This window comes from Poromitra crassiceps (genome assembly GCF_964638095.1).
Source record: "Poromitra crassiceps genome assembly, chromosome: 11".
In the NCBI taxonomy this organism is placed as follows: domain Eukaryota; kingdom Metazoa; phylum Chordata; class Actinopteri; order Beryciformes; family Melamphaidae; genus Poromitra; species Poromitra crassiceps.
In genome coordinates, this window is record NC_139643.1 from 39,467,341 (window position 1) to 39,487,340 (window position 20,000).

Here is a 20,000-nt window from a genome sequence, read left to right on the forward strand (position 1 = left end):
GCTAAAGGGAAGAATTCGTGTCGTGTTCAGCAAAAGGTTAGGACTCCATTTTGTGCACAGCAGGAGGCTAAGATGTGCTAAGAATGTCTAATCAGAGGAATATTGGGTATGAATTCAAGACGCAATCAAGACGCTTCTTTCCCACAGGATTTGTATAGCACTAATCAAACACAACAATGAACAAACCTTTGTATTTTATATGAGCATGGTGTCTGTATGTCTACGTTTTTTTTTTACATACATAATTATCATTGCAAATGTTCCCATAAACTCATAATGATAATAACCAATAACAACCCATATTATTCTATAACAATCCAACAAAGAAAACAATACACAGTGGCAAATCACTGCCTCATTGCACCACACACAACCCTCTGGGTCTGATTCCCACTTCTTGTCTACTCCTCATAAAACTTTAACTGAAATCGCCAAGAGACTATCAAATAACAGCTTTACTGTTTGATTGCAGTAGTAGAAAGCAGCTGGTGAAAGAGAACACATTCTGTCTGAATATTCTTTCAAATTAGATTATAGATTCAGTGTTATTTGTCAAAAGCTAAATGCTACAGTAGCGAAAGCCCAGCCCAAATTGACTGAATGGGCTTTCATTAAAACACAGATTGTATTATTTCCCTTTAGATAGCTGCTATATTACCGCACTCGAACAATGTTGCTGTTACGTGACAGTGGATTTCACTCATGGAAGCAGAAAGGTTTTGCAGAGAACTGGAGAGAAGGCGGGATGGATTGTCAAAACAAAGCATTGTAGCCTTTGGAAATCCTGCAAAGGCTACAGTTCCCTACTCTCCAGACAGCTGCAAGACACTACAGGGACATAACATTCATTTGATTCTGATTAGCTGTCAGTGGTTCCCAACCTTTTTGATCCGTGACCCCTTCAAAATAAACCAGTTAAGTTACTGATTATTCTCTTCGGTTAATCACTTTGTAAATAGTCAAGTTCCACACAGTCCAAGGTTACATCTTCAAATGTCTAGTTTTGTCCAGCAGTCCCAAACCCAAAAATATTCAGTTGATCATCATGTTCCACAAAGAAAAGCAACAAATCATCACATTTGAGAAGCATTTTTTCCTTTTTACATTTTTGCTTAAAAGACGACTAAAAGCAATTATTCAATTATCAAAATAGCTGCCCGATTAATCTTCTGCTGATTGACAAATCGACTAGCTAATCGATTAACCTTGCAGTTCTAGAAAGACGAGTTATTTTGTTTTATATGAATAACTTTTAGAGGCTTGAGGGGGGAAAGTACAGAAATCCACAAGAAATAAAGCAAACATTTGAAGAAATCTTGAAAAAAAATCACAATTTCTGTGTGTCCAAAATGTTTTCTGTCTCCTATCCTGTCCTATCATCTTGTGACCCCTTTGCTTAACCCGACGCCCAGGTTGGGAAGCACTGAGCTAGAGCATGACAACTGTACATTGGTTCAATAAAAGAACAGACTGTAAACATTGTAAAGACACAAAAACCACAGTGAAACCCACGCAGATGTAACTCAAGTTCTGTAGAGACCTCACTCCTGCAACACTGCAACATTTTCAGAAAGACAGATGCACACTCTGTACGTGCATACCCCCAACACACACACGTGCACGCACAAACACCCACACACACACCAGTGCGTGCATGCAAGCACACATCTACATTGGCCATTTATAGTTGTAAGTTCTCAAACATTACCACGCCCCCAATGCGCCCACTCACATTTACACTAAAAGGGAGTCAGTCTGCCCCCCATCAAGGCAGTGGGGCCCTTTAGACTGAGAGAGTCTGTCAATAGCACCTGGCCTGGTTTAAACACCATTACAAAGCCCATTTGACATTGTTCAAACTGGGGCCATTAGCTGTAAAAGGCTATTTTACCCAGCATGCTCTTGGCTGTTGTGCAGGCTAGACTAAGGCTTTGTGCATTAGCAGACAGTCTGACAGATAATTATAAGTCAATGTGCAATATTCACTTCTGCCGCACTCCAGCTGAAACGATTAGCAATTGGCTAACTTGGTGATTTCTCTGAATGAATGAGCAAAGTCTTTTAGTTGAGCGTCGTGAGAGCTCTGCTGCCATTCTGAATCCATTCACAGACAGTATGGAACAAAGGAGGCGTTTGTGGGTTTGTCTGCCAACGTTCAGAGCTAGTCTGGAGCACGCGGGTGTGTGTGTGTGTGTGTGTGAGTGTGTGTGTGTGGGGGAGGCAGAGGATGCCAAATTTTCCACTGCGGTCAAACTCCTTATAGTGGGGTAAGGGGAGTCAGTGTCTATTATAAGGGAGGAAGGTCTGGGGCGATTGCCAGCTGTGTGGAAAATAAGGACTCAGCCACAGAGAGAGAGAGGGGAGAGAGAGAGGAGAGAGATGAGAGGGAGAGTGGGAGAGAGAGATGAGAGGGAGAGGGGGAGAGAGAGAGGAGAGAGATGAGAGAGGGAGAGGGGGAGAGAGAGAGGAGAGAGATGAGAGAGAGAGAGAGAGAGAGAGAGAGACAGAGACAGAGGGGGGCTCTGATTGTAGACATACGCCCAGAGCAGCAAAGTAGAGGAAACTCAATTGCGATGACCCAGACTCATATAACAACTCATTCTCTCTCTCTGTGAGTGTGTGGATTGTGGCGATGTTTGTAAGTACAGCGCATCATTTCCCCAATAGAGATTTGGGTTGATGTTTGCATCTGCAGAGAGTTTCTAGAAGATCATTCAGATTTCCAAATTTCCAGAGTGCGCCACTGAGGGCCAGGACCTGCCTTCCACCCACCAAATGCCTCCTTTAATTCCCGTATTGGCGAATCAAAGGGATGCAACACCCTCCTCCAGCTCAACCCCTTCTCGCATCGAGGTGAAGTTCCCCTTGAGCGCTGGCTATAGGGATCAGTTTTGAAGTTCCCCGTTCCAAAACGAATGAGGGTTGGGGGCAGGGGAGACCCAAAACTGACCCCAAATCAGAATCCACGGGCAACTTTACCTCACGCCACCTCGTCTCTCCTCCCTCTCCACTTGGAAGTTGCCCTTACGGTTACTGCAACTAGATCAGACAGCTCTGCCCCCAGGCACACTAAATATGTTCTGGGGCTACAAGCAGACCTGATCTGGAATCAGTGGTTAAGAGCAACCTCTCCCCCTTTCCTCACTCGTTTTACTTACGATGGGTCCGGGCAAACCCGGTCTGCCGTCGTTTCCAGGGATGCCCTGAAAGAAGGAACTGAGGTTCAACTGGTTTGTTGCTATAGTTAAAGGCTAGCCACTCCCATCTCCACTAGCCACTCCCATCTCCACTAGCGCTCAAGGCAGAGTCAAAGGGTTAGGGACAAAACAAAGTTTCCTCTCCTGCCATGTGTTAGAAGGACACTTGTGGATGTGTTAGTTTGGTGTTGGAAGCCTTTTATCACAAGCAGATCTGACCCGGTGTGCGACCCAACAGGAGCAGCACATGACGGGGCAACAGAACAACCAGGAGTTTCTGTTTGAGAGGTCAATGTCAATTCCTCATTCATTTTGACGCGCCAAACAGAAAGTGAAAATTGTTCCACAGAGACCTTAAAGAAATGAATTAATGAATAGAAATGTAGTCGTCTGAATGAACCAATCCAATGCAGAGGCAGGAATCTTCAGTTGGTATTCCCTACCAAAGGCCTCTCGGCTGCCATACCAAAGAACTGAACTTTGGAACGCCATAAGGGACATTACTTTAGAGATACTAATGATATCTACACTATACAGTTCATTAAGAGGGTGAATTGGTTTATGTTAAGTTTGAAGGGATAGTTGACATTTTTTAAAGTTTAGCCCTATTTACTACTTACCAATGATGATGTTGATTGGCTCACTGAAATTTCATCCACAGAAACAAAGTCAATTTCAGTGAGCCTCAGTCAGCTTGTACATCCAGGAGCATGACCCCATTGACCTTTGTGTTAGTTTTTGCTGAACTTTCCAGAGCTACTATGAGGAACAGGATGAATTGTGCTGAGAAAGAACTCTACCAATCAACATCATCATTGGTAAGTAGCAAATAGGGCTAGGCTTTAAAAAATGTGAACTATCCCTTTAAGTATATTATATTATATATATTGAATCTGCCAAGGATCTTGCCTGGCAGCCAGCCGAATGGACCAGACGCCAATTGAAGATTGCTGCATCTGTACTACTTTGACTTGAGTGATTAATATGTTTTGCTCCGTCAACCCTCGTCAAGGACATGACCTCCTTCCATTCACTGTCACCACTTAGGTAGGTAGGGTGTCTCTTCTTCTTACACCTTTGACTCTTGCAACACACAGCAGCACTTTATTTGAAGGTCTGCTCAACTGAGAAGAGAATAAAGACGGCTTCTTTGAATATGTTTTTCATTCAAAGTTTTGTTACTTTCATCTTTTACAAATAGTCGACCTTCAAATAATTCTTCATGTCTTGACTGACATTTCCCAAAGCTTGCATCCCGCATCGGTTAGTGCCTGCAGCACCACATGGGTTAGTGCGTTTCTGGAGCTTTTGACTATCTCGTTGATTACCAAGTTATTGCACACATATATCACTGCATTGCACTGCACTGCATTGATCGAGGCAGACATCTACAGTACATACATAATCGTGATTTACTTCATTTACCCCTCAAGTTGCAAAGCATGTTTCCTGTGTGAATTCGATTCACAGCAATTGACATTTCGCTCAAAGCATTGCTGTAAGTAACCCAGTTGCCCAAGCCGACAGCCTACATCACGAGGAGCATGTCGTTCAATTCAGGGAGATGGAGCAGCGACTGAATTGAACCCCCTTCACCACCCTACTGACCCCTGTCTTACCTGGGCTCCTTGGATTCCATCGAGGCCCTCAAGCCCTGGGGGACCAGGGGGGCCTGGGGGTCCCGGGGGGCCCTAGAACATACAAAGACACAGCCATACATGTCCACATCATTCACACACACACACACACACACACACGCACACGCACACGCACACACACACACACACAGACACACACGCCACACAGAATACTGTGATACATAGCAAATAAACTGTCCAAGGTGTCAAGTGGAATGGATGTTGAGGCTGCCATCAGGTGTACATTGCTCCATTTTAAAATATAGATGTTTGAGTTTTCTTAGATACGTGAGAACTGGGGAACTTCATAGGAAACAGAATCTGAGAACTGAGCAAGAGTTGAGTTATAAATATACAGGTTAGTTGATAATAATAAGTTGATACATATGTACACCATGTATTGAATGCTATGCTGAATAAGTATGTATTGGAAATATATAACCATGATGTGTTAAAGAAGAATAGTTTTACTTGTTTTACTCGGGGGGAAGTGACTGCAACCAGAGATGTGTTTTTAAATGTGCTGATGATGTGAGGAAATGTGGTTAGTGCCTGCAGGTAGAAAAATGAGTGCTGGGAAGTACCAGAATGTTTAAGGAGGGTGGAAGATATTTTCAGCAGAACCGTTATATGTAAATGTTACTTTTCAGGTAACCAACCAGGGTGGGAATTTCATAATTTTAGGGGCAAGGCCATCTGGCCTTTGGCATCACATTATTTTTTAGGGCACAAGGCCACATGCCAGGGCACAAAGGCCATTGCTCTATTGACATCGCAAAGAGCGATTTTTCTGAAATGTGTGTTAAAATGAGCCAATGACACATCATTTGCATGGGGCAACTAAGTTACATTAAACTGAGACCACCGATGCTTTTAAAGCAACTGACAGTAGCAGGCTGGTAGCAGGGCACTGCCAAGGTGGCCTTAGGGATCTCAGGGCATCACGGCCAGAGGGAGGGGCAATGGCGACCATGGACTCCATGTAATTCCCACCTTGTAACCAACAAAGCTTAGCATTGCTATCAGATTTAAGGTGAAGAAAATGGCTATATTGATGTAGAATCAATAGAATGTGTGTATTGATCAGCACTGCCAGGAGATGTGAGGTTAAGGAAAGGATTGCTATGGTGTTATAGAATCATTCGAAATGTATTGGTTTATTCAAGTAAAAGCAAAAGTCTGATCTGATAGTATAGATGAATGATTATGTGTGTAAAGTGACTAGTGGGGGTGTTGACAGAATGGAACAAGAAACAGGAAGTAGACTGCAGTTTGACAGCTGTGGCAGAGCAGGGTGGAGAATATAGTTGCCTGCAGTGAGAGGGTAACCACGGTGACCTGGGAGGCATGCATGTGATGGCAAAGCAGATAGAGAGGACGAGTGTGTTAATGTATATGTTAATTGATATGGTTAGTAAGGCGGATGACAAAAATTGCCTTTAAAGGCAACTTTTGTCAAATAAACCGCACAAATGAAAAATGGCCATAGATGGAAAATTGTATGAAGGTATCATCCAAACTCACCAATCGCGAGCACACTCAATCCCAACGTTCAACTTAGGTGCAAGGCCAAAATGAATCAGAATAAATAAAAAATAAAAGCAAGAGGCCAGCACTCTAAAAATGTCAATTGAAATTTGAATCGGCATCTGGGACATTTATCTGTCCCAGATTCCAATTAAAATTGCTGGCCTGTTCCTTTCCTGAAATGTTATGAAGGTGAAGTGGCTTAAAAAGGGGAGCATCTTGAGCTGTGGTCATTGTGTGATTTGCACCCAGCCTGACAGAGACAGAGAGAGAGAGTTGAAGGGAGCAGACTGAGTGGAGTGGAGAAAGCACAGGGCCTCGCTGAGATTTTGCACCTTCCACTCAGCTAGAAGGAATGGAAAACCTCCAGGCTTCATGCCAGAACCAGATGACAGACAGAGGAGATCGCTTCACAGCCTGTCTGGTTTGGTATTATATTTTTGGTCTACCGGTATATGCTTTTTTCACATTTTACATTTTTATTTTGATATTATGTTCGATCTTTCCTTGCTTGATATCTTGAGTGATTCAGTATATCACTTGGGAACCAGCGTGGTGATGCCCAGAAAGAGGTGTTCATTTCACAGTGAAAGCTGCTTCCTCGCTACTCAGGGAGTCGGTTATGCCAGAGTCAGCGTCTGGCTGGCTGAAAACTCTCTCTCTCCCCCTCTCTCTCTCTCTCCTTCTCTCTCTCTCTCTCTCTCTCTCTCTCTCTCTCTCTCTCTCTCTCTCTCTCTCTCTCTCTCTCTCTCTGGCCATTGTACTGTGCGACGAATTATCACCTGTATTCTGCTTACTTTGATTTTGTAACCATAGTATTACCAACTGTATTTCTAACATATTATTTACTGCAGTGTGGTTTTCTTACACTGGGGCTGAATTAAAATCAATAAAAATTCCCAGCTCGGAGTAAACTCCTTTCTCCAGGGGGTCTCGATGCCTCTCTTCATAACGTAAAACAACAGATTGAGCGTGACTAAGTCAGGTCAAATTTAGGAAGGACGTTACGGGTTGACCTGAGCCGAAATGAAGGATTCGGATTTTCAGCAAAATAACAACCACTTTAGGAGCAGAGTACTGTACACTGGTTATAATAAAACCTTTCCAGCAACCATCTGTTATTGTAGAAGAGATGTTGTCAACTATGGTGAGTTCACTCAGGTTAATGTCCCAGAGTAACAGAATTAGCTTGTGAATAAGGAGCAGGGGAGACCGTAGGATAGTTGGACAGTGAGTGCTGACGAATCTTCTCACACCTGCCTCTTTTCAAATGTAGCTCGTCCTGTATCTAGCTCCGAGAGATTCGGATAGGCTAACTGACCACCTTAAGGTGAGAGCAAGAAACTGGCTCGCTGTACTGCGACTGCCAGGCAACAAAGGTAACGCTACGCAGAAAAACAGCTTTTAAATAAAACCCAAGACAGGACTAGTGGCTGACAGATCAGACCTGCAGCCCGGCCTGCCACATGTTTCCTCCGATAGTTCCTGGAGCTCCCTGGAAGGCAAGAGTAGTCAAAATCAGAGCAGTGCCGGTGTTTGCAAAAAGAAAAAGCATAATAAACAAAGCACACAGTGTGAAGTGAGGATAATCCAACAAACCCCCAAAGCACAGAGAGCTGGGGAGATGGGAGGGAGATGACTAAGCATGCATACACGTTTTTCTCCATGAGTCCCCATAGAGGAATAACAAACCCAGTGTGTGTGTGTGTGTGTGTGTGTGTGTGTGTGTGTGTGTGTGTGTGTGTGTGTGCATGCGCTCACACACACTACAGTCAACTACCACCAAGTTCAAATCAGTGTTTTCAGATCCCTATTGTGAAATAAGGATTCTGAAGATGAACTCATAACAAGACCAGAGCCCGAACTACAGTATATCTGCTTAGAGTATATAGTATTAATTTCCTTTAATTTCCTTTAATTTCAGTGTGTGTGGGTTGTGTGTGTGTGTGTGTGTGTGTGTGTGTGTGTGTGTGTGTGTGTGTGTGTGTGTGTGTGTGTGTGTGCACACGCTTACTCACAGGTCCACCTGCGGCTGCGGGGATGTAGTTGCAGTTGCACTCTCCAGGCTCGCCCTAAAATATACATCAAAAAATGAAGCATGGAAAAAAGTTAGAGTGAAACTTTTTGCACAATGTCTACGCCAATAACCCCCTGCTGTCCCGGTCATTGCCAGTTGCTCCACCCCCTCTTGCGATGTGGGGAGAGCCGTAGACTGCCACACGCTTCCTCCGATACATGTGCAGTTGCCAGCTGCATCTTTTCACCTGCAGCGAGTTTCATCAGCAGGATGTAGCGCATCGGTGGATCACGCTATCCCCCCCGCAGATCTCCTCCCGCCGAACAGGTGCCCCGCGTGACCAGAGGAGGCGCTGGTGCAGCGACCAGGACTCATACCCCACCGGCTTCCCACCCGCAGAGACGGCCAATTGTGTCTGTTGGAACGTCTGACCAAGCCGGAAGTACCGCTACCGGGAATTGAACCCGGGTCTCCGCGGTGGTAGGCGAGTTCTTTTACCTCTACAGTACCTGAGACGCCCCAACCTCCTCTAATCACTGTGAGAAAGCAGACATCACAGAGACACTTTGAGCTTTCAGGACTCTTTTGGTCGGCTTTTCTTGAGACTGAAATAATCATATTCATCACAAAGACACTATTGGCACTGGCAGCAGGAGGTAAAATGCTCCACCATTTCTTCTTTTTTTGGGTATTGTCAGTATTGTACTTTGTGAAATTCTCCCTATGTGTTTAGAATAAGGTACAGTACAATGTTCACTAGATGAAGTACTACTAACACAGCATCATTTTGCACCCACAATAGTTGCTCCATAATGTGAACTAAGAATAGGCCTGAGTGTAGGTACTGTAGAGCTTACATCTCTGAATATATCATAGTTTATTCTGGGATGGCAGAACTTCATGGTGTTCTTCTGGAGGTGTCGTGGGGTTAATTCAGTCGTAATGGGAGAAGAAGCACTCTTAAAAGCCCCGATGACGCACCTGCTTGCACCTTGTTTCCTCCAACATCCACTATACAGGCGCAGTCCCAAAATAGCACAGTTACATCATGTCCTGTGTGCACTGTGTACACACTGGAATGAGGCTATTCTTCGCTTTCTCTCCTAGCTTTCTAGATGTTACCTCTGTGTTTCTTCACTCTATTCCTCCTTTCCACCTTCCCGAACATTCCCATTCTTCATCTACGCCCCCTCCCACCGCTCGACCACCTCCTCCGCCACTACCCCCGCCCCCCCTTCCCGCCCTCAGTGACAGTCTGGATGGGTGGCTCTGATGAATACGGTAATTAATAGTCTCACAGACGCTCCCTCTTAAGGCCTCTAAACTCCTCTTGTCTGCCAGCAACAGTACACTTGTCACCTCCGCTGCTACTCTATCGGGCCCTGAGGCCCGTGTGTTAAGTGTGTGTGTGTGTTAAGTGTGTGTGTGTGTGTGTGTGTGTGTGGGGGGGGGGGGGGGGGGGGGGGGAGGGGCTGTTGAACCATCTCCTGCGATTACCATCTGTTCCACCCCCTTATCTCCAAACCCCTGCAGACCCCTTCATCCAAACAAAACGGTAGACTTACCTTGTCCCCCTTGGCTCCATCAACTCCCTGCAAGATAGGGAGACAGCATGCACGCACACACACACCCACGCACGCACGCGCATGCACACACACACACACACACACACACACACACACACACACACACACAGAGTTAGTTTGGCTTTGTTGTTGCAGAAGAAAGCTCGCAGGGCAGCGAGTTGAGTGTGGATCAGGGGGACAGAGGATGAGATGAGAGCAGACGTTGCCTCTGTTATGGATCGAGGCAGACATCCATGGCTATAAATGATGCCTAAATCAAGGACATTTGCCAAAGAAGCTCAAAGCAAATTAAAAAATGTTCAACCGACTCAGCAGAGGCAACAGCACATCTCCTCCATTTGCAGACGCCCGCGCGCACAAAAAACACACAAAGACAACCACACACTTGAGACCGTGAACAAGCGCACTCACGTCTCTACCGTCAGCGCCTCGCAATCCTTGAGCGCCGTCGGCGCCGTCTTTACCCTGGAGATGAGCGAGGAAAGAGGAAACATTAGTTTGCACTAGAAGTCCACATCCAGTATAGATCTATATTAAGTAGGTCCCGATACACACACACACACACACATGCACACACACACACACACACACACACACACACACACACACACACACACACACACACACACACAGAGACATTAACGCCTTACTTGGGGCCCCAGCGCTCCAAAGCCCATCGGCCCCTGTGGCCCTGGAGGCCCAGCTTCTCCTGTGGGACCCTGTCAACAGAAAACACAGTCAGTAAAAAACAAATGCTTTGTACAGAATGGATGTCACTTGATTGCATATTGCAGCTAGAAGTTGGGCTTAACAAATCCTGACTTTATGTTACCTTTTCCCCCGCGGGGCCGACGGGTCCAAGTAACCCTCTGTCTCCTGCAGGCCCCTGGCGAGAAAGCACATTAGATTCAACCAAATCTACACAGTGTTGAAATTGTCGAGCTTTGTAAGTATGAGGACGGAGAAACTCACTGCAACTCCTGGGAGCCCTCTTGGTCCCTCTTCACCCTGTGAGACGGGTGGAAAAGACACCAAATAAAGGCAGGGAGGACATATTATGAGAAAGACTGAGAGTTATTCCAATATAATAGGGAAAGAGAAAGAGAGAGGGGAGGAACAAAGAGTAGATGGGGTGAAGAGGTCAACACTAGCTCAGTGGAGGAGATGTTTTACAGTGAAAGGGGTTGATGAATGGGTTGATTCATGGCTATCATTTGTCTGACTCTGCAACGTCAACAGAAGAGTCCAGTGAGAAGCCCACAGTGAGTCCAAGGAGTCAAGAGGTCCAGGATTAATTTTGAGGCTGGAAATTCACATCTTATGGCATGATCTTTTGAGATGTGCAGGGGAAGGGGAACTCAAACCCCTTTGTTAGCACAGGCGGATACGGTGCACTCGACATTACTAGGATCCCAGCAGGACCACATCTATCTCGCTGCTGAATGCTTTGTATGACACACTCGTATCTGTTGCCATAAAAAGTCTTTATTGGCCATCTGCGCCAATAAAGACTTTCCCCCCCAAGTCCCATTAGCCTTACCTGCGGTCCTGCTAAGCCGACTGCTGCAGCTCCAGGTTCTCCCTACAGGGGGCGCAGGGCAGAATAGATTACAGTACAATCTGTCTCTCATAGATCAACAGACACACACCCTTTCAGCTTGTATTTACAAATATAATTATCCACCAGCATCAGCGGACATGACGCATACCTGGCTTCCTTTTGGACCCTGAGGCCCCTGCACACCTGGTAACCCCGGTTTTCCCTGAAAGAGAAAGCATGAGAGGTGAATCACCGGCGAATCATTCAGAAAAAGACAGACATAAAACAACAACAACAACAACGCATGATTCTCTCACATTCCTGCCAGGCTTCCCCTGTCCCGGGGAACCGGGGTCTCCTCTCTCTCCTTTGGGTCCTGGCACGGCTACACCATCACCGTCTGGGGGGCTCACAGACGGACAGCTGGTGCAGGCGTCACCCTGGCAAAAACACAGCACATCCACACCATAATCAGCAGGAGGTCCATCTGTTTGTGTGCATGCAGGCTGCTGGAGGCTCAGCGCTGCACACAGCTTAGACCAGAGACAGTGTCAGAGTCAAGAGTTTGGCCAGTCATGTGTGCAGCAGCTTGCTGACCTTTTGCCAGAGTTCACAAAGTGTTGAAACTGAATGGTTGATGAGGCATGTATATAGTTGTACTCAGAATCACCAATTAAACAGACAAATTTCATCCTAATTAGTCCGCCGGTTGGCCTTTCCTGGTGGCCTTTCAAAGTTTGAAATGTTGACCGTTAATTGAGCCTCCCCATCAGGCCAATCACTGTAGAAACGCTGGAAAACGATAGACCCCGTTAGATCTCCATGGTGAGATCAAACATCAACACACATTTTACAGGTGATGCTATAAACAAGAAAGGAGCAAGCAGATGCACATTAAAGCCCTATAATATAACAGCTGTTTAATCATTTTGATGGAACAGTGACTTATAATAAGGAGACATGGCGGCTCTGTGATTCCCACAACTCCCTCCCAAAGCCTGTTCCTGCAGTATGCATTGTTGCTGTCCACTTCCCGGCTTGACAGTGTCAAGTCGCCTGGAACTTTTAACTCCATTTCCTGCACAGCGCCTTCAAATTAAAAGTTTTCCACTGACAAAGTATGCTTTTATTGTGAAGCGCGTTGAGGAAGTGAAATGTGTTTCGCTTGCTAGCGCGATTAGCTGCTTCTCTCGCTGAAACAAGTTAGTGGAGACAACAACATTTGTGGATATCTGGAGCTATTTTTCCCAGCGAACCAGTTATAAACACCGCAGAAAGGTTATCAAAGTAGAGAGTAAAAGCAGAAACAGTAAAATAAGGTTGATATCTGAATGTACAAACAGGGAAGTGTAGCATTTAGTGAGGACACAGTTTCCCCAACTCCTAAAACTACAGAATGGGGCTTTAAGGCAAAGATAAGTTGAGTTCTAGCAGCACTCTGTACCTTCTCTCCCTTCAAGCCCGTAAATCCGTCCCGTCCAGCCTCTCCGGACAGTCCTGGGGCTCCAGCAGCTCCACCTAATCCCTGGACTCCTTGCTCACCTTGGTCTCCCTGGCAACAGTGAATATGATCATAATGGACCCTGGCATTCACCTCAATGTGGTTCACTCACGCAATGCTCACATTTACACACACACACACACACACACACACACACACACCATCTGCAAGCTGTTCCGCACAAGCTGTGGGTATCCGACTAAAGCATCACTTCTAAGCCCAAGCAACAATAATTGTGTAAGAGCTTCAAGGTAATTTAAGGCAACCTGGCTCCTTTGAGGATATAGTGTTGTTTTAAGGAGTTACAGATTTATTTCCCAACAGACTTTGGGTTAAGTGATGTGGATATTTTGGGCTCTGTTGTTCTCAAAAGACATGCTTGATGATCTGAAATAAGGTGGCGTGTCTGGGAGCCCGTGAAATATTATTTAATCTGAAGGGGAATCGTTTTCCCGCAGACGTCCTCGCTCCCAGTAGATGTCAGATTATTTAGGGAGCCCGGAAGGCCACAGGATGCCCCAGAGACATTGATCAGTTGGATGTAATTTCTCAGCAGACACTGATACCGTTTAAGGCGGTCTGGATTTGTTGCGGGCTATTGCATACTGTGTTCCTAGAGTATAAACACAAACTTACTTTATCTCCTTTTGCACCAGCAGGACCCAGCAAGCCCTGCATAAGTAAACAGAAGATGTAACAAATGCATGCAGACACATGCATTCACGTGCACTTCAAACACACACACACACACACACACACACACACACACGCACGTGCACACACACACACACACACACACACACACACACACACACACACACACACACACACACACGCACGCACGCACGCGCACAGTCGTCTGCAAGTAGCATGCAAGCCTCCATCCATTCAGGTAAAAGCTACTGTTGACACAATGCTAACCACAGAGGCAAACACCATGTAATTGGGAGGGGTGACAGAGCTTCACCGAGATTTATTGCTTGAGTAACAGAATTCTGTGGTGTGTTTCTGCATAACCTAATCCTAATAAGCACTCTGGGCTGACTTGCTCTTGGGGGTCAAATCCAACAGCGTCGCACCAAACTTCAGTCTCATGCTGATGAATCTGTGTCAACAAATAGGACAGCGAGAAGATACTGGGTGGCAATTCCCCCAGATACTTAGTGGAATAGGTTTTCTTTTAATATCGCCGACTGACGTAAATCTGGCACATTGAACGCATGGCGTATAGCTCTGTGTTTTTCAGGGATGCCATCAAACAGTTGGCTCTAGAAGAAGGGGTTGGATGTAGGTTATCTGTTCAAGATTCATTCATTCAAACTTTATCGTTTCATTGGCAGAGTGGCTTTCCAGTGAGAACACAATTTTAAAAAAATGTAAAAACGATGAAAACACAACAACATAATAGAGTGTTTGGGGAATACACACAAGAGGGTAAACTAAGCTAAACTGTAGCTAACATTAGCATATATGTGCGCAACACAATTCTCTCTGATCAATCAGTGGGATGTTTTCACGTCACCTTATGGTACCCGCTTGGCCCCACTCAACCAGCTTTGGAACCACGACAGAGGTGGTACTGTACTAAAGTAACGCCTCAGCCCGGTATTTATGCGCAGTGGAAAACAAAAACGGCTCGATAAGAGTTAAATTTGTTCACTGTGTAGAGTTGCAAGGTATTCCTGTGGCGACTAGATTTCCTACCATGAAACCTGAAAGAGCAATCTCACCTGTTTGCCGTCGGCCCCGAGCCCTGGAGGTCCGGCCGGCCCCGCAGGTCCCTGGTCGCCCGGCTTGCCGCTTGTTCCCTCAGGCACTTTGGTACTGATGGTACTGGTACTCGCTTGTGGTGGTGGCTGGCACACGCCACACTCGCCCTGGGGAAGGGCAGAGGGTCAGGAGGGTTGATCTGCGTGACAAACAAGCTAAAAGACACACAAAGGAATACATGCACTCACCTTCTCCCCCTGAACGCCAGGTTCCCCGACACCAGGGAGCCCCTGATCGCCCTGTCAAAAAGAAAAACCGCTATCGATCCATTTGAAGTGCGAAGGCATAGAGTAATAGAGTGAGGCTGTTCTTTCAGATGAGCTACAGACAGTCCCGATGAGCATGGCTAGGATCCAGAAGGCTTTTTCAAATGCATCCAGCTCCTCACTTCACAGCAAAAATCTGTCATAACACTCTCTTATCGTCTCACCTTTTCGCCCCTCTCTCCATGCTTGCCACTGGGTCCCCTGGCTCCAGTTTTTCCCTGTCACGCACACACACACATTTTATTTCACAACCGCTCACAGGCAAGAGATATGGCGATCTGTGTCCAAGAAATGAAGCCAACCTTACCATTCTACCATCGGCTCCTTTGCCTCCTGCATCACCCTGGGAAACGAGCATAAAAATCACCATCTGAATTTCCCAAATTGATAAAAATGGTTGGGTAATTTTAATTGGGAATTCACAGTCCATAGTAAGGTGAACCCTACAGGCGGCCGTCTCAAATGGTTTTGCTTCTTCACGAGCTAAGCTTTGGGCTAATAAGTTCCCTGCTGAGTAAAATCCCTGTAGCAGACACTTTCAGGGCCCTGAAATGAGTGCACCACTGTGATGATATCCCAAGTGAAGTCTATTAAGAATGCCATTCAGCATCCCGCTGAGTCAGTTCCCCTCCATATGAGGCCTTAACTTAGGGCTCCTGTTGAGTTGCCCTCCATACAAGGCCTTAACTTAGGGCTCCTGTTGAGTTGCCCTCCATACAAGGCCTTAACTTAGGGCTCCTGTTGAGTTGCCCTCCATACAAGGCCTTAACTTAGGGCTCCTGTTGAGTTGCCCTCCATACAAGGCCTTAACTTAGGGCTCCTGTTGAGTTGCCCTCCATACAAGGCCTTAACTTACGCTCCTGTTGAGTTGCCCTCCATACAAGGCCTTAACTTAGGCTCCTGTTGAGTTGCCCTCCATACAAGGCCTTAACTTAGGCTCCTGTTGAGTTGCCCTCCATACAAGGCCTTAACTTAGGCTCCTGTTGAGTTGCCCTCCATACAAGGCCTTAACTTACGCTCCTGTTGAGTTGCCCTCCATACAAGGCCTTAACTTAGGCTCCTGTTGAGTTGCCCTCCATACAAGGCCTTAACTTAGGGCTCCTGTTGAGTTGCCCTCCATACAAGGCCTTAACTTAGGCTCCTGTTGGTCCTCGACTCACGGCGCTTACCTTCTCTCCTCTGCGGCCGGCCAATCCTACAGGTCCTGGCTCCCCCTGGAGGAGAAAATGCGAAAGATCCATCATTTTAATGACGGCGCTTAACATCGCACAACGGACACAAACAAAATCAGTGGTAGGCATAGCATCAAACAAAACCATCCCCACATCGGCTCCTCTTCCACCACTTGTGTTATATCTCATTCTTTCCTTTGCGATAGGTCCGGAAGAATGCAACAAGATAAGGCTACTTTTCACCTTGGAAGCTTTTTATTTACCACCACAATCACATTGCCACCGAAAAAAGCTTAAGACGTTCTGTGTCAACGTTCAAGACTTTAATTTGAAGTTGAATAAATAGGCCTATATCACTTGAAATATCCATTTGATTGTCACTCTCTCTCCTCACAGCCGGTCGGTATCAGTGTGGTTACTTTCAGCACACAGAGAGCAGTATCCTCTGCTAGCCTTTGTAGCAGAAAAAAGGCACAGACTCACCTGCTCTCCTTTCTGCCTCAGGTGCTGGGTCTTCGGGGGGTTAGGGGGCAACTCTCCGAGGGTGGGGCACACAGCGCAGGGCTCTCCCTACATCGGGACACATCCAGTCAGTCACATAAGTCGATCGTTGGGAGCTCTCTGGCGCTCCAAGACAGGTCAAACAAATGTGTAAATATTATTTTGCACAGGCACAAATACACACATGCCAAGGCCAGTGTTGGGCAACTTAGTTACAGTAACTCAGTTACTGTAAGTATATTACTTTCCCCAGTAACTAGTAATGTAAGGGATTACAATTTAAATTACAGTTATTAATCCAAGAGATGGCATTACTTTCTCCAACGCTGGCACAGGGCTAGGTCTGGCTATGACTTCTGCGTTGCCAGAACACAATTAGTTTTTTGTCCAATGGGTAAATAAATAGAAAATATTCAGTTTGGCTGATTCATCCTGTAAGGTTAAGGAGTTAGCTAAACAGGTTGTACGTCACTTGAAGGAAGGGGGGGGGGTGTAAATAAATTAATATAGTAAAGTAACGAGTAACGTAACTAATTTTGATACCAAGTAATAAGTAAAGTAAATTCATAAAGGAGTAATCCGTAATAAGTAACTAATTCCATGTCCATGAGTAACTTGCCCAACACTGGCCAAGACACATTCATTAGTGTTTGAATCTTGTTGACAGATAGACAGTGCAAACTGTACGAGAGACTGTTGAGCCCCGGCCAGGTCTAACAATGATCTGAAAAGCTGACCTTTTCGCCCCGGGCACCATCTGATCCTGCTTCTCCCTGCCAAAACACACAGAAACACAGACGCCCAAGGAGGCAAATCAGTCCCAGCACACCCTGATGAGTGCGTTGGCTTATCAGGTGTTTTGCTTCTCGAACATGGCATGGCAAACATATCGGTCATTGTGATTAGGCAGACGTGGGAGTAAGCCAGCGATGTGTGTGTGTGTGTGTGTGTGTGTGTGTGTGTGTGGGTAATGGTCCAGGCTGGCAGGCAGGCATGTGGGATGTGTGTGTGGGAGGGGGTTGGCATGGAGGTCCGGCGAGGTGGCGATTTGTGTAAGTGTGTAGGCTCTTGTGTCTCGGGGAGCTCACTTCAACTAGTTTTCATGGACTCATGAAGGAGTGAACTTTTGCCACACTAATGTTTCCATTGTTGAATGTGCGAGCGTGTGCAGGTGAGCGTGTGCGGGTGAGCATGTGCAGGTGAGCATGTGCAGGTGAGCATGTGCAGGTGAGCATGTGCAGGTGAGTGTGTGCAGGTGAGCGTGTGCAGGTGAGCGTGTGCAGGTGAGCATGTGCAGGTGAGCATGTGCAGGTGAGCATGTGCAGGTGAGCATGTGCAGGTGAGCATGTGCAGGTGAGCATGTGCAGGTGAGTGTGTGCAGGTGAGCGTGTGCAGGTGAGCGTGTGCAGGTGAGCGTGTGCAGGTGAGCATGTGCAGGTGAGCATGTGCAGGTGAGCATGTGCAGGTGAGTGTGTGCAGGTGAGCGTGTGCAGGTGAGTGTGTGCAGGTGAGCATGTGCAGGTGAGCGTGTGCAGGTGAGCGTGTGCAGGTGAGCATGTGCAGGTGAGCATGTGCAGGTGAGCATGTGCAGGTGAGCATGTGCAGGTGAGCATGTGCAGGTGAGCATGTGCAGGTGAGCGTGTGCAGGTGAGCGTGTGCAGGTGAGCGTGTGCAGGTGAGCATGTGCAGGTGAGCATGTGCAGGTGAGCATGTGCAGGTGAGTGTGTGCAGGTGAGCGTGTGCAGGTGAGTGTGTGCAGGTGAGCATGTGCAGGTGAGCATGTGCAGGTGAGCATGTGCAGGTGAGCATGTGCAGGTGAGCATGTGCAGGTGAGCATGTGCAGGTGAGCATGTGCAGGTGAGCGTGTGCAGGTGAGTGTGTGCAGGTGAGCGTGTGCAGGTGAGTGTGTGCAGGTGAGCATGTGCAGGTGAGCATGTGCAGGTGAGCATGTGCAGGTGAGCATGTGCAGGTGAGCATGTGCAGGTGAGTGTGTGCAGGTGAGCGTGTGCAGGTGAGTGTGTGCAGGTGAGCATGTGCAGGTGAGCATGTGCAGGTGAGCATGTGCAGGTGAGCATGTGCAGGTGAGCGTGTGCAGGTGAGCGTGTGCAGGTGAGCATGTGCAGGTGAGCATGTGCAGGTGAGCGTGTGCAGGTGAGTGTGTGCAGGTGAGCATGTGCAGGTGAGCGCGTGCAGGTGAGCGCGTGCAGGTGAGCGTGTGCAGGTGAGTGCGTGCGGGTGAGCGCGTGCAGGTGAGTGTGTGCAGGTGAGCGCGTGCGGGTGAGCGCGTGCGGGTGAGCACATGTGGGTCATGCTTCCGGGGGAATATGAATGAACCATAAGCTGTAAATTAACAGGTGGAGCGCCATACCTTCTCTCCCGCCTTGCCATCTGTGCCTGGATGCCCCTGGTGAATAGATAGGAGCGGGAGTGGAGGAGGGGCAGGGGGGGGTGCAGAGAAAAGGAGAGAAGAAGAAAGCGGGGATGAGCTGGTCGTGAGAGTGTTATTCATTCAACTTCGTTAGAGCGAGGTCATATCTCACTCTGCTTCTGTTTCGCGCTCCCTTCTTCCCCTCCTGCCCTAACCAGGTATGACAGATGGATGCTGGCGCTATTGGAAATCGTTGCAGAGAGAATCTCATAAGGCTCTAGATTTATATTCCTTTTTTTTCCCCCTAGCCACAAATCATTTCCCATCTCACCCGCCAAGGTAACTGGAAAGACGCAAATGAGAGACAAAGAAAAGAAAAGAAAAACGTTGCATGCATTTCGGTTTTTTTGTGAGCTCTCCCATGCGGAAGAGAGAGAGAGAGGGAGAGAGGGAGGCGCATTTCGATGATAATTGAGTAAAACGACCTTTGCCTTGGAGAATAAACACTTGTAGATGGCGTCTCATGCTCTTGCCTCCTTGATGCTGCCATGATGCTCTGAGAGTTACAAGGCGAAGCGTAACCCCAAGGTGGAAATAAACGCCACGCCTTTCCTCGGAGCGATAACGCAAAGTAAAATAATACACTATCAAACCAGTGGTCAAGGTTCATTCGCAGGCTGCAATTCAGACCACGTCCTCTACTACGCGATAAAACATTTAGCTAGATCGTAAAAACGTTGTAGTGAGAATTCAGACCGCAATACACCTTGGAATGATTGTCCAGTAGATCATGGGTGGCCAATCAGGTGCTGTTGTACTTACAGGCTGCCCTCTCTCTGCTAGCGCTGGTACTCCAGGCTCTCCTTTAGGGCCAGGCTTCCCTTGCAGAGCCACTGTGTTGCCCGGGTCTGCAGGCAG

At 47.0% G+C, this 20,000-nt stretch overlaps 1 protein-coding gene across 8 annotated transcripts in view; it reads right to left on the reverse strand.

Annotated features, from left to right (window-relative positions):
- The window catches only part of col16a1 (collagen, type XVI, alpha 1), an 88,037-nt gene that overhangs the window by 18,758 nt on the left and 49,279 nt on the right, over window positions 1–20,000 (reverse strand). For 4 of the 8 annotated variants that reach the window (XM_083646520.1, XM_083646522.1, XM_083646519.1 and 1 more), the window contains 23 exons: window positions 19,905–20,000; window positions 19,083–19,118; window positions 17,452–17,487; window positions 16,697–16,783; window positions 16,211–16,255; window positions 15,349–15,384; window positions 15,206–15,259; window positions 14,964–15,014; window positions 14,736–14,882; window positions 13,642–13,677; window positions 12,949–13,056; window positions 11,822–11,944; window positions 11,674–11,727; window positions 11,505–11,546; window positions 10,937–10,972; window positions 10,797–10,850; window positions 10,615–10,683; window positions 10,376–10,429; window positions 9,944–9,970; window positions 8,380–8,433; window positions 7,809–7,856; window positions 4,817–4,888; window positions 3,159–3,203 (listed from right to left, as the gene is read on the reverse strand). The exon at window positions 19,905–20,000 is cut by the window's right edge and continues 27 nt beyond it. In XM_083646520.1, coding sequence (XP_083502646.1) covers window positions 3,159–3,203; window positions 4,817–4,888; window positions 7,809–7,856; window positions 8,380–8,433; window positions 9,944–9,970; window positions 10,376–10,429; window positions 10,615–10,683; window positions 10,797–10,850; window positions 10,937–10,972; window positions 11,505–11,546; window positions 11,674–11,727; window positions 11,822–11,944; window positions 12,949–13,056; window positions 13,642–13,677; window positions 14,736–14,882; window positions 14,964–15,014; window positions 15,206–15,259; window positions 15,349–15,384; window positions 16,211–16,255; window positions 16,697–16,783; window positions 17,452–17,487; window positions 19,083–19,118; window positions 19,905–20,000 — 1,410 coding nt within the window. The remainder of the gene's footprint in view (window positions 1–3,158; window positions 3,204–4,816; window positions 4,889–7,808; window positions 7,857–8,379; window positions 8,434–9,943; window positions 9,971–10,375; window positions 10,430–10,614; window positions 10,684–10,796; window positions 10,851–10,936; window positions 10,973–11,504; window positions 11,547–11,673; window positions 11,728–11,821; window positions 11,945–12,948; window positions 13,057–13,641; window positions 13,678–14,735; window positions 14,883–14,963; window positions 15,015–15,205; window positions 15,260–15,348; window positions 15,385–16,210; window positions 16,256–16,696; window positions 16,784–17,451; window positions 17,488–19,082; window positions 19,119–19,904) is intronic. The other 4 variants (XM_083646524.1, XM_083646523.1, XM_083646525.1 and 1 more) reach the window with 4 other exon arrangements.